This window comes from Schistocerca cancellata, chromosome 4, assembly GCF_023864275.1.
Source record: "Schistocerca cancellata isolate TAMUIC-IGC-003103 chromosome 4, iqSchCanc2.1, whole genome shotgun sequence".
NCBI classification, from domain to species: domain Eukaryota; kingdom Metazoa; phylum Arthropoda; class Insecta; order Orthoptera; family Acrididae; genus Schistocerca; species Schistocerca cancellata.
The window spans coordinates 538,933,801-538,947,406 of record NC_064629.1 but is presented as its reverse complement, the minus strand read 5'-3'; the positions used below and the strand labels follow the sequence as shown (position 1 = coordinate 538,947,406).

At 36.8% G+C, this 13,606-nt stretch overlaps 1 protein-coding gene across 1 annotated transcript in view; it reads right to left on the bottom strand.

Annotated features, from left to right (window-relative positions):
- The window catches only part of LOC126183377 (protein unc-79 homolog), an 852,060-nt gene that overhangs the window by 557,772 nt on the left and 280,682 nt on the right, over positions 1 to 13,606 (bottom strand). The window contains 1 exon segment of the mRNA XM_049925310.1: positions 10,321 to 10,493. Coding sequence (XP_049781267.1) covers positions 10,321 to 10,493 — 173 coding nt within the window.

Below are 13,606 nucleotides of genomic sequence, written 5' to 3'. Positions count from 1 at the left end.
CCCTGAAAATGTAATGGGCGACTATTTTACCTCTGGAATATTTTATCCAAGAAGATGCCATCATCATTAAGCCATACAATAGAGCTGCACACCCTCAAGAAAAATAATAGCTCTAGTTTCCCCTTGCTTTCAGCCATTCACAGGTCCAGCATAGCAAGTCTATGTTTGCTAAATGTTACAAAAACCAGATAAGTCCATCACACATATTGTTTCCCCATCAAATACTGAAAAGGCTGCTGCTCCTCTTCAGGAAGTAGAGGTTTATCTGGCATCTCTGCAGATTCCCCCCGTTGTGATTGCACTTATGGTACAGCTTTCTGTACCACTGAGATGCCTCATCCTGGTCTATGACTCATGGTGGGCCATAAGATAGAAAGAAGGAGTATTACAGTTTAAGGTCTCATTGACAGTGTGGTGCCTGGAGCTTGATCACTACATAAGGATGTGGAAGGAAATCATCTGTTGCCTATTGAAATGAATCTTTACAGCATTTACCTTCAGCAGTTTAGGGAAACAACAGAAAACTTAATTGTGAGATGGGTGGGCAGTGATTTAAGTTCACTGTTAGCAAGTATGAGTTATGCATCTCAACCACTCCACAAGTAAGATGAAACAATTAATGTATTTTTACTCATCTGGTCTACTGAAATGGACAGTATTGTAACTGAATTACAATTGGGTGATCTGCAAGGGGTGGGGGAGGGGAAGGTGGTGGGACACTCAGTCATTTGAAAATTTTGTAACAGATATATTTTCATATATTTCTATAAGTATCTGTTTCAGATGAAATTTCCTTAAATTCACACTTAATATAACTCTTATGTTTGGAATCGTGTACCTGTGGGTGCAATTTCTTATCAAAATTAAGAGAAATATACCTTTTCTGTGTGGTCTGGTGGATCAGTGCTAAGTGCTAGACTATTAATCCAAATGTGGAAGGTTTTATCTCTGGCTAGTGCAAGAACTTTTTATGTCACTTATCCTTTCCTTCGCCAATGGCAATGTTTCTCTGATGTGAGGAATACAAGTTTAATTGCAATTAAGAGGCAATGTTAATCTTTAGGGCCACCACTAATTGTCTGAGTAAGTCAACTCAAAGTTTGGAGGGAAGCACTTTTGTGTCCAAACCACCTTTCAGATTAATAACTGATTTACTTTTTTGTATGTACGTCATTCCAGACATTCATTCTTGCTTGGTCCCCTCCCCCTAAACTAACCAACCAACCAACATTCATGCTTTGCCAAAAGAAACAATAAAAATATTCACTAACAATTAATGATTTGTATTTAATATTCAAATACAATGACTAGAAATACAATAGTCCACGACAGCATTGATGGCCTCTGGGCCGGAGATGTGCAGTAGACAATTTTGTAGCTAGCCAGTCAGTTACATCAGTGGTTTCCACATTCCGTACTGTATAAACTTCCATCATATTTGAGCATTACACCATGTTTTCAGGCAAAATGGTAATTGATTGAGTGATTGATTGATTTGGTATTGTGTGTGTTCTCTGAGTTCTCTCCCAATGGCTAAAACATCCAGAAGGTGACAAATGTTTCAGAAACAGCCAAGGGACTTTATTTTTAAAGTGTACCCATTCTTCAAACATGCAAGTTCAAGCAAGCCAGTCAGTGGCATTGTAAAAGGGCAGGAATGCATTGCAGCAGCCTGTGGTGATATTGGTGTATGAACTGATAGATGAATTGTGCAGGAGGCCAAGCTGTTTCAGCAGGCAACTGGAAAAGTAGAATTTAGGTCTCCAGGGAATAAACATAGTGTGCCAAAATGGGTGACAGGAATTGACGACTTTGATCAAGATGATATATGATTAAAAGTTTTTGAATTTTATTAAAGAGGTGAGTTCTCCACAACAGCGAAATTGCTCACCATCGTACGTGAAGCTACTGAGTTTGAAGGAAGGGCTAGGTCAATGCAAAGAATATTGAAGAATATCAGATTTAAACATGTAAAATCTAATGACAGACAGAAATTTTTAATGGAGCATAGCGATATTGTTGTTGCTAGAATGATGTTTCTAAGAACAAGGCATGAACTCAGATTGGAAGAAACAACAACTGTGTTTTACTTTTACAAAAGCACACTACAAATTTTATCTGGAAAACATCACAGGGACAAGATGGTTTGAAAGTTGTAGTGGGGAAAAAAATGTATGTGAAATATTGTGGGACTTAACTGCTAAGGTCATCAGTCCCTAAGCTTACCGTATTTACTCGAATCTAAGCCACACTCGAATCTAAGCCGCACCTGAAAAATGAGACTCGAAATAAAGGAAAAAAAATTTCCCGAATCTAAGTCGCACCTGTAATTTTAGACTCGAAATTCAAGGGGAGAGAAAAGTTTTAGGCCGCACCTTCAAATCGAAACAAAGTTGGTCCATTATAATATGAGACACAATTTAGGTCAAATGAATGACGATACAGCTACAGTAGTTTGGTTCGAGTCGTAAGCATAGCAGTTAAGCTTTACCAGGTAGCCATTGCTATGCGTCAGGTGCTCCATCCGTATTTATTCGCGTACCCTTCCTTTTTCACGTGCTTCGACTGGTTTGAATCGATTGCTTAGTTTGCTTCGATCTGATAATTGCCGCTTTCTTTGTTATAGGTGTTTACGTCACTCTTAAGCTGAAAATGCATTACTGTACTGTGTCATGCATTGTTTGTCCCATTCTGATAGTGCGTGTTTACGACCTGTCGCGGCTCGCGGCATGGCTTGCTTTTGTGCGTGCTACCGCCGCTTACAAAAAAAAGGAGAGAGAGAGGAATTGTCTCATTAGTGAAACAATGGCAAGAGACTGCTATTTGTTGTTACTTACACTGCTGCTTTCTTTGATAATGATCAACAAGAACCAAATAATAGACTGCGTATGACAGAACATGTTCTGAATGAGAGTTAGGTGAAAATTTTTCTCTGTTTGAAAATCTTTGCGGCTGCTTCTTTAGTACATCAAATTCTGCACAAAAATTAGTCATCTTAGGTTTAAAAATCTAGTCAGTTGCCGTGCTTCATTTCTGACTGTATCACTATTAGGCATAAGAATAATACGAATATAAACATGGCACGATACTTATATTCTTCCGCATTTGCTGTTGTCTCACTCTAGTTTTGTATTTATTAGGCAGACAGGATTTAAACGAGATAGCAGCAAACATGAAAAATACGTGGCAAAATGTTTATATTCGTATTACTCTTATGGTGAAGAGAATACTGCATGTGATTTACATTTCATCAGGTTCCTATTAGGAACAATCTCTTCTCACAGGTGCACCGAGCGAGGTGGCGCAGTGGTTAGCACACTGGACTTGCATTCGGGAGGATGACGGTTCAATCCCGTCTCCGGCCATCCTGATTTAGGTTTTCTGTGATTTCCCTAAATCGCTTCAGGCAAATGCCGGGATGGTTCCTTTGAAAGGGCAAGGCTGATTTCCTTCCCCATCCTTTCCTCACCTGAGCTTGCGCTCCATCTCTAATGACCTCGTTGTCGACGGGACGTTAAACACTAATATCCTCCTCCTTCTCACAGGTAGGAAAAAATTGAGAACGTAGAGTTGGCCATATTGACAAACATCCCAAACAGCCTTGCCAGTCGGATTTTTGTAGTACATTGAAATTCTGCTACATTCGAAGATGAACAATACGTCTGGCACCCACATCCAGCAATTCCAGTTCTGAAAGTAGTGACAGTGAAAAATCTGAATAAAATGGTATGCAATGGAATGTAAAATTAGTTTGTAATTTTCATGGAACATTTATTTTGTTGTCAAGTGGTCTATGAAGTAGAAAGAAGTTCAGAGCATAATATGTTTTGTAATGGAAATTTTATTTTACTTATCTCACTATTCTGATGACAATATAATGTTGTTTAAAATGCTGTACGTCCTGCTGTGGATATTTTAGGTTTGATTCTTCTGTCATTTTGTCAATAAAGTAAGATGCAACAGAAAGTGTAATCCATTCTTTAAGGTGCAATTTATTATAAAATTCACTATGCAGTGTGAGAATCTGTATCAGTGATTTTTCTTCATGTCATTATGACTGGGGAAGATTGAATGCACATTCCATTCTATAATGTGTATCTTACACTTATTAGGTACACTCAATAATTTTATCACATTTGTAGTGCATCATGAACTAGAGCATAGTGAGGTAAGTTGAAATTTGGCTACTGGAGCTCTCTGTAATGTATCTGATGTCCCTGCGCTTTCAGCTGAGTTGACAATGCAGCATTCCTTCTTAACTGTTTTGGCAGAGACCATTAACACTGATGCGAAACATAGTAGATGTCATCAGTAACTTTGTATGAAATGGCATTACTTATTTTAAGGCTGCATGCATCAGAAGTGCTGATATCGGTGGTCTATGATACACTTATTGATAACTCATCCTTTCCTCTCTCCCCATGCCATTTCTTCACCTGCTTACTATGAGTCATCCACTAGCTTCTCACTGAGGCATAATTGCAAGCTACCTCACACAGACATATCTTTGAATAAGGTTTTATATAGAACCTTTAACTTGGACTTTAAATTTGTAACTACTCTTAGGATCACTGGATGCCATAGCACAATTTTGCCATAGGGTATATTAACATTACTAGCACAATGGACCAATTATCAGCTTGTTCTCATGTGTCGGTACAGCAAAGAGGATGATGTCCTGTATTTCTTTGAAAATAAATGTTTTCTATGTATGATTACCATAAAGAATGAATAATTCCAATGCTTGTGGTATGTTTCATCACACAATAGCATCATAGTTTAGTGATTATTTTACATATGTATATATTAATGTGGTTTGCATAGGTTCTGGTCTCAAGTATCTTGCTGTAATTATACAACATTACACTTTTCTCTTCTGTTGATTTACTTATTTCATGTTTTAATAGAATGCTCCAAACTTTATATCAGTTTTGAAGAAGTTTTTTGGTCTTTTATTAATTATTATTATTATTATTATTATTATTATTATTATTATGCATTCAGTAGATGATATGGGTTTATATAAGTTTTCATCTCAATGTTGGCAAGTACAAAAGAAAGTGTCCCATGTCAGATAATGAACTGCTTGCACATTTCATCGATGTCTAGGAACCATATAATGACCATCATGTGAGATAGCATAAATGTTAAAATACTGTCTCAGATTTTATGGAGGGTTCAAATTTTTACCTAGTCACACTAATTCAGATATTCTGTCAGTTCTCTAAATGTACTTAGATGGGTCATTCTACAGGAACATAGTTGATCCTTAACCTGATCCTTGCTGAAATTGAACTACTGTACCATTTCTACTTATCTCACTTTCAACCAGCTCTGTTTCCACTTACCCACTGTCAACAACATTTTAAAATCTAAACATTCAAACTGGAGTATAATTGCCATGGCTCTATAAAATGAATACTAAGCATTATTATATTTTTAGCATTCAAAAGTATGGGTTTATTGCTTTTGAAGATTTTTGACATGCTCTTAAAATTACATGTTTAAATGTTCTGAGAGAGGTGTTTATGGATTGGACAGACTTAAAACAAAGCTACAGCCCTCCTCAACTTCAAGGATTGCTTCAGCATTACAGTGCTTTTCTAGGCATCTTCCTATTGAATCTGACATATGAACAGGTTTACCCAGCCTTTTATGGAGGGCCTTCAGTTCCATGTTGAATCCAAACTACTTCAAAGCATAGCATTTATTTTTTTTCATAAAAATAAATCATTTTCAAAGAAGCAGAAACATAGATAAAAATTTAGGGCCCATTGGAGACTGAACAGTTAATAAGACAATGAATGGATCTCAGTTGTTACTGTCTGCCACATAGAGGGAGGAAGTTGTATGGGAAGGAGAGAGAATAAGGGACTGGCAGGTAATAAAGAGTGAGACAGATGGCTCACAGCAGCACTTTTGTTTTTGAACAGCTCAGAATATATGACAAGGAGAATCAAATAAAACAAAATCATGCAAAGATCCAAACCTGTATCTCTATCTGAATTATAAGCAAGTGTGAAATAAATATATTCTTGTCATGGGAGATGGAGTACTTTAATTATTTATGTAAATCCAAATACTTCAGGGTTGGTGTGTCATTAAAATAAGCCCTCTCATCAAAGGCACCAGAAATAGACATCACATAAGTTTAAAAATGCTACATTATCTCTCTGTTGCTTTGTTGAATAATTTGGCGGCTTCATCTGAGGTAGATCTTGTCTCAGACAGGTAGTCATTTAAGCTGAATGAAATGTGCTGGATTCCAATAGTGATTTGATTTATATGTTATTCAATAAGTTGAGCACATATGCCACTTCAGATGTACAGTGGTAAGATGTAGAGAGGCAGGTTGTGAAAAGTGTGGTTTTTTGGACAGAGAGAAGCAGAAATATACAAGGCAGCAAGAACCACAATGCAAACTGCCATTTTTTTTACATGTGGAAACCACTGCACGAGATAAAAAAGTTACACCTGACAGAAGAAACCTAGAACTAACTGGGAATCAAACAGTTTCCCAACTAAAGAGAGAAATACAAATCCTGCTTCCATCGAAAAGGTTCAGAAAAGTGGTAAAATAGGGATAGCTTTGTAGAGGTTGAACTGCAAAATGCCTCATAAGTAATCAATACTGGATGAAACAAAAATGATTCACTAGACTGGATATCATTTTAGCTTAAAGTGCAATATAAATACATCACAGTTTGTTATGTTGTTTTCCACCAACGAACGAATAAAGTAGCCATATTTCTTGTATGGTTTATTAGACACACAGCAGTGCAGATTTACAAAAGTAACCATATTCCTTGTATGGTTTATTAGAGACACAGCAGTGCAGATTTACAAACTCACATGATACTAACACTAAAAAAGGAAGCATGTAGATGTATTGTCTCTGTGCTCTTAGGGAAGCCCTCCAGATGTAAATACATATATTGTAATATATTGACTATATCTGTATTATACATCTGTGATGGCATAAAACAAGAAATTTAAAAATAAACTGCAGAACCTATCATGATTATAGAAAATAAAAAAGTAGACAAAAATATTTGTGGTACAGTGCTAAGCACTGGCTGTCACACAATCCACAGTGGTATGCAAATTACATGCACACTTTTTTGGGTCACCAGTTTTCAGCTTTGACATGGCCTCCCATGAATTCATCTCCTGCACTGACCTCCCCATTTCAGAGTAGCACTTGCACCCTATGTCTCCAATTATTTGCTGGATGTATTCATGTCTTCCCCTAGAATTTTTACACTCTACAGTTCCCTCTAACCAAGGCAGTTACTACATAATGCACTAATACATTTACTATCATCCACTCCCTTCTTACTGTCAAATGTTTTCCATTTGTTCCTTTCTTTGCTGATTCTGTAGAGAACCTCATCATTCCTTATCTTACCAGTCTACCTGATTTTCAACACTCTTCTGTAGCACCACATCTCAGATACTTCTGTTCTTTTTTGTTCCTCTGCACACTATCTGATCAAAAGTATCCAGACACATATTAGAGTACATTAAAATGGGGTGCATCCACACTTCACCTTTATGACTTCTTGAATTCTGCTGGGGCATTTCCAGTGAGATGTCTGAATGTCTGTGGAGGAGTGAAAGCCCATTCTCCTTAAGAACCCAAACCAGAGAAGGTACCAATGTTAGATGCTGGGGTTTACAGCAGAAGTTGACAGTCTATCCCAAAGATGTTTCACTGAGTTCAGGACAGAACTCTGGGCATGCCTGTCCATTTCGGGAATGTTTATCGTCCACAAAACATTGCTTCACAGATGGTGTTTTGTAACACAATGCATTCTAATGCTAATGCAGTCACTGTCTTCGAAATTTACCTCTGTTGTACATAGTGCACAATGTTGTAAAACATGTTCATATCCTTCCATATTTAGTGTTTATTTAAGCACAATAAGGCAGCTGCATCCTAACAATGAAAAACACCCCCATACCATAACACCAGTTTTCTGTGCTCCAATGTTGGCACTACACACAATGGCATATTAAATTCTCCAGGTATTCGCAAACTCACACCCTTTTATAATATTGCCACAAGGTATAGCATGATTCATCACTTCAAATCACTCATTTCCGTCATCCACTGTCCAGTGGTGTTGTTTGTTACACCACCTAAAACGCTACAGAAATGTGTGGTTTATGAAGAACTGCTCGACCATTGTATTCCATGTTTTTTAATTCCATATGCACAGTCACTGCACTAGCTGAAATGCTGGTAGTACTTTGTAACTCATGATTCATCCCTTCCACTGATTTAAAGGACCCTTTTACAGATACTCTCCCAATGTTCAGCAGGCCCTGTCCGTCAATACATGTGGTCTGTCCAGTCTTGGTTTAGCTATGGTTGCTCCTTCATGTTCTCACTTCACGGTCACATCACCAATAGTGAACTTGGGCAACTTTAGAAGGATTGAAATGCCACTGATAGATCTGTTACTCAGGTGACATCCAATGACTAGTTCATATTCAAAGTCATGAGCTCTCTTGACTGACCGATTATGCTGTTACTGCTTCTCTACTGACAGCACAGTATTTCCCACCATCTTTTATATTGGTGGTTTCACATCACATGACCTCTGATGGTTGGTTGGTTGGTTTAAAAGAGGGGGGGGAGGGGGGCGGGGGGGGGGGGGGGGGGGAGGACCAAACTGCTAGGTCATCGGTCCCACCTGATGGTCAATTCCATATTATATAGGGGTGTCCAGATGCTTTTGATTAGATAGTTTATATAGGTGTAGAAACTAACTGATAAGAAGCTTTTCGATACAGATAATGAATCAAATATAGAAATTCAAAACGTCGAGACGAAAAAAACTACAAAATGTGTGTGTGTGTGTGTGTGTGTGTGTGTGTGTGTGTGTGTGTGTGTGTGTGTGTGAAAATTACTTTGGACATAAGATTTAAAGTAAATTTTAATGTTTTGACTCAAGTGCAACTTATTTTCCACAATATACAAAAAACAGCTGAAAATAAATTTGAATAGGAAGGAATATGGCCCAAATATCATTACTTCACATTACAAAAATTCCTCTAACAAATTCAAACATTTCATTATCATTCACAGTACAATGGTATGGTTATCAAAATATTTAACTTCCTGGCAGATTAAAGCTGTGTGCCAGACTGAGACTTAAACTCTGGACCTTTGTCTTTCACAGGCAAGTGCTCTACCAACTGAGCTACCCAAACATGTCTCATAACCCATCCTCACAGCTTTACATCCACAAATACCTCATCTCCTGCCTTACAAATTTCACAGAAGCTCTCCTGCCAGGAAGTTTCATATCAGTGCACACTCCACTGTAGAGTGAAAATTTCATTCTGGAAACATCCCACAGGTTGTGGCTAAGCCATGTCTCCACAATATCCTTTCTTCCAAGAGTCTTCATCTTGCAAGGTTCGCAGGAGACCTTCAGTGAAATCTGGAAGATAGGAGATGAGGTACTGGCAGAAGTAAAGCTGTGAGGATGGGTCATGAATCATACTTGAGTAGCTCAGTTGGTAGAGCACTTGCCTGTGAGAGGCAAAAATCCCAAGTTTGAGTCATGGTACAGCACGCAGTTTTAATCTGCCTGGAAGTTTCATATCAGTGCACACTCCATGGTAGAGTCAAAATTTCATTCTGGAATCAAAATATTGTTGTATATACATTTGCATTTGACACTAAAAATATATATTGAAAATCATTTTTATACCAACAGCACTCATTTTAAGGAAGATTATTTTAAGTTCATTGTATGACAATTAAGTGAGGAAAATAAACTATTATTTATGCCTATAATTACTGATACAGTGTTTATTGGCTTATGAAATTTTCTTCCTCCCTACCAATTGCATTCAAGCATGGGGCTACATCCATTCATAATGGCTGTGGAGGATTTAACTGGGCCAACACTAAATTTCATTATATCATTTGTAGAATGCAGGTAATTCATGATCATGGATGTTTGTATATTTTTAGGACCCTCCTTACATTCATTTTGTTTTCAATACAACATTTGTTATTTAGTGAGCATACTTTATAATTATCAAACAGATTTGTACCCTCCAAGGTTTTTCAGCACTATGCTGGATGAGAAGACTCTGGCATCAAATTCTTGTGTTTTTGTCATCTTTTGTTTCTGCCTGATCATCTGCTACCTAGCAAACACAATTTATTCCTATCTTTATTATATCATAGTTTTATAATGAAGATCTGTATAAATGTTTAATTGAATAAATTTAATTATTAAAAGTATGTACAGTGTGCAAATACCTGTTCAAAGTTTCACATTTTAATATAAGTGGTACCTGTAACAGTTGATGTATAAACTGTAGCTGCTGTGGAAGTTCTTCAAGAGAAAAACGAAATTTCCCTACAGATGTGTGCCAGAAGTCTGATAGTTCTTCCTCTTTACCCGTATCAATGGGCTCGTCATTTTCTCCAACCAATGTTGGCCTTGCAACCTGAACTGTGGCTGTGGCTGTGAAACAGAATTAGAAATTAGAAAATTTAAGAACTACTGTACCTTAAAATCTGTTGTATATAGGCCTACATGTTATACTAATTTAAAAATATGAAAATGTTCTAATGTTCTGTCAGAAATAACACAATGTCATAGCTTACATTGACTACATACACACACACACACACACACACACACACACACACACACACACACACACACACACACACACAGGCATGCATATGCACATGCGCTCGTCCCCCCCCCCACGCACACACACATATGCACACACATATGCACACACATATGCACACACGTGCGCACGCCCACACACAACACACACGCACATACGGTGTTGTCACAGAAGCAGGTGTGTGGGTGTAGGGGAGGGGGGGAATGCACATACATGTATGCATATGTACATACTTAAAATCAAAAGCTGTAGCTTGAAATATGGTCTAATTTTTTGTGTTATTACATTTGTCTATGAATCAAGCATTAAATAATTGCATGTGAGACATTGCCTAAACTCATTTTTATTTATTAATTCCATCCTGGAATTTTCATTATCATAGTATCTATCTTCATGCCTCCCAATTAATTAATTAATCTACTGGTATTTAATCATTTACCATCTATGACAAATTTCAAAGAAAATCATGTGTTTACTATACTTCCATTTGCCACAAATTTTAAATTCATTACGAAGTTTTTCTTTGGAATTCAAGTGTAATAAGTACATACAAATCCTGTAAAAATTGTATTTGACCTAAGTTAACAACAAAAAATGTCCTATACCTAATTGTTACAATTAACATTCCCCATTTCATCACTGCAAACTACACTGAAAGATTTTTTATGGAGTGAAATTTGCAGGAACTAGTAGAGTCTGAAGTGTTTCCTTGACGAATGGCATTCTTTTATTGTTATCTAATTTGTCAGAAATGATCAAAAGCACAAGTGACCACATCAGGCAGGAATGAAGAATGGCAGACTTGCAGAGAGACATGCTCCAGCTTAGAAAATCTCCCATATATTTATTTTACAATTTAAATTTTTGTGTAAATTAGACAATAGCATGGCAGACTTGCAGAGAGACATGCTTCAGCTTAGAAAATCTCCCATATATTTATTTTACAATTTAAATTTTTGTGTAAATTAGACAATAAAATTTTGATTGAGATTCTGATTCTGAAATTTTGGACAAAATGTGTCAGATAGGTAAGAATAATTTCACTGTGCATGTGTCAAAATTTCTTGTGTTGCATAGTTCCACAGCATTGCACTGACATGCAAGAAACACATCAGATGAACTATTGATATGCTCAGAACTGATGGCCTCAACCTCTAGTGCGTGCCCATGACAAATAAAAGAGAGATAGGTTTTATTTTTTTAATAACAACCAAATATATCTACATCTTCCTCCATAACTGTATTGTGTTTCCAGTTTTGAGAGATTCTGATACTTTCATTGTGACAACTGGCATTTAATTTTCATGTACAATATTATGTAATTCCATAACTCCTAAATTTCAGGTATTGTAAGGAAACTAACATACATTGCACTTAATCAATATCTAACATTTACTCAGGTGAAAAATGGTAATACAAAAAAAATAAACATTAATGTAATTCAAACATTTTGTTGGTAAAAGACCAGCAACTCAAATTTCATTATTATTTATTCAGGTTCCTGTCATAGTTGTGTAAAATTTCTTGGTTTTGATTACTTTTGAATGTTAATGTTCATTCTCATGCCATTGCTTGGACCATGTAAATGCAGACAATGATTTGAGAATGTAGTCACCATCAACAAACTGTGTGCAACTGTGATGTATACCTGGAGGGGAAGAATTTATGTTCGGCATGTCAATAAAATTTCTTTTTAGATACAATAATGTTTTGTATGTCTAGATTGTCACTTGTCCCTGTGACAAATGAATGAAATCCTTCTTTGCAGAATTCTCAAAACCTCTAGGTCAATAAAAACATAGAGATGTTATTGAAAGCTGCTACCTGCAAGCTACAGAAACCTGGGTAAAAATTTTGTAGAAAACTAAAACTGCCATCCAAAAAAGACTGCAAGCAACAAGCAGTAAGAAATAATATTGCCATAAACAAAAAAAGTTATATCTTTTTCATTTCATGTCATTATTTATCACATAGAATAGGGTGAATGTTTTGGACTTAGCACCAAATTAAGACATAAAACTATCAAAGTGAGAGTTGATGCATGTTAAGAGAAAAATTAGGACATGTTAAGATCTTCAATAGTTATACTGCTGAAATCTCCTTAATTACAACAACATGCAATAGATGGCACCACTCACAGTGTACATCATTGTCAAATTTTCTGTAACAGTTCCTGCCTTCCTAATCTAGATAGTGCACACAGTGCACAAGTGGACCTTAAAATATTGTGAATTCTGATATTAAAACACATTATATCACTTGTCAAATATTACAGGCTGGCTTATATTCAATTCACTTGCACTTATTAAACACTGTTTCTCAGCTTACACTGTGGTTTAAACCAGTATGCAAGGTATGTTCAAAAAATTCCGGAACATTCATACTTTCGCACCGATGGTGTGTTGGAGTGAAATGCAGTTGGCATCCCTGCACATACCTGCGTTTAATGCATAACTGACAACAGTTTCATTGCTGTATGTCTGTTAGTTATTGTTCAGTGCTGTACTGAGTATAATGTTGTGTCACAAAGTTTGTGAATTTCAAGACGGCAGAATTAAATGACCAATGAGTGTCAGAATTAAATTTTGCATGAAACTCAAGAAAACCTTTACAGAGACACACTAAATGATGCAGGAAGCCTACAGTGATCAGTACGTAAGCCCTACTCAGTGCTATGAATGGTTCACACAGTTTAAAAACGACCAGACAGAAATAAATATGAACCTCATTCAGAACGCCGTTCGACGTCTACCAATGATGGTCAAGTCAGGAACGTCAATGAAATTGTGCATGCCAGTCAAAGTTTGACTGTCTGAGAGGGCAAAAGAATGCAACATTTAAGTTGTATCTTGTGATGAAATCCTGACGCAGCATCCTGAATGTCATCGTGTTGCTGCCGAGTTCATCCCACCACTCCTGAGTCAAGGCCAAAACGACC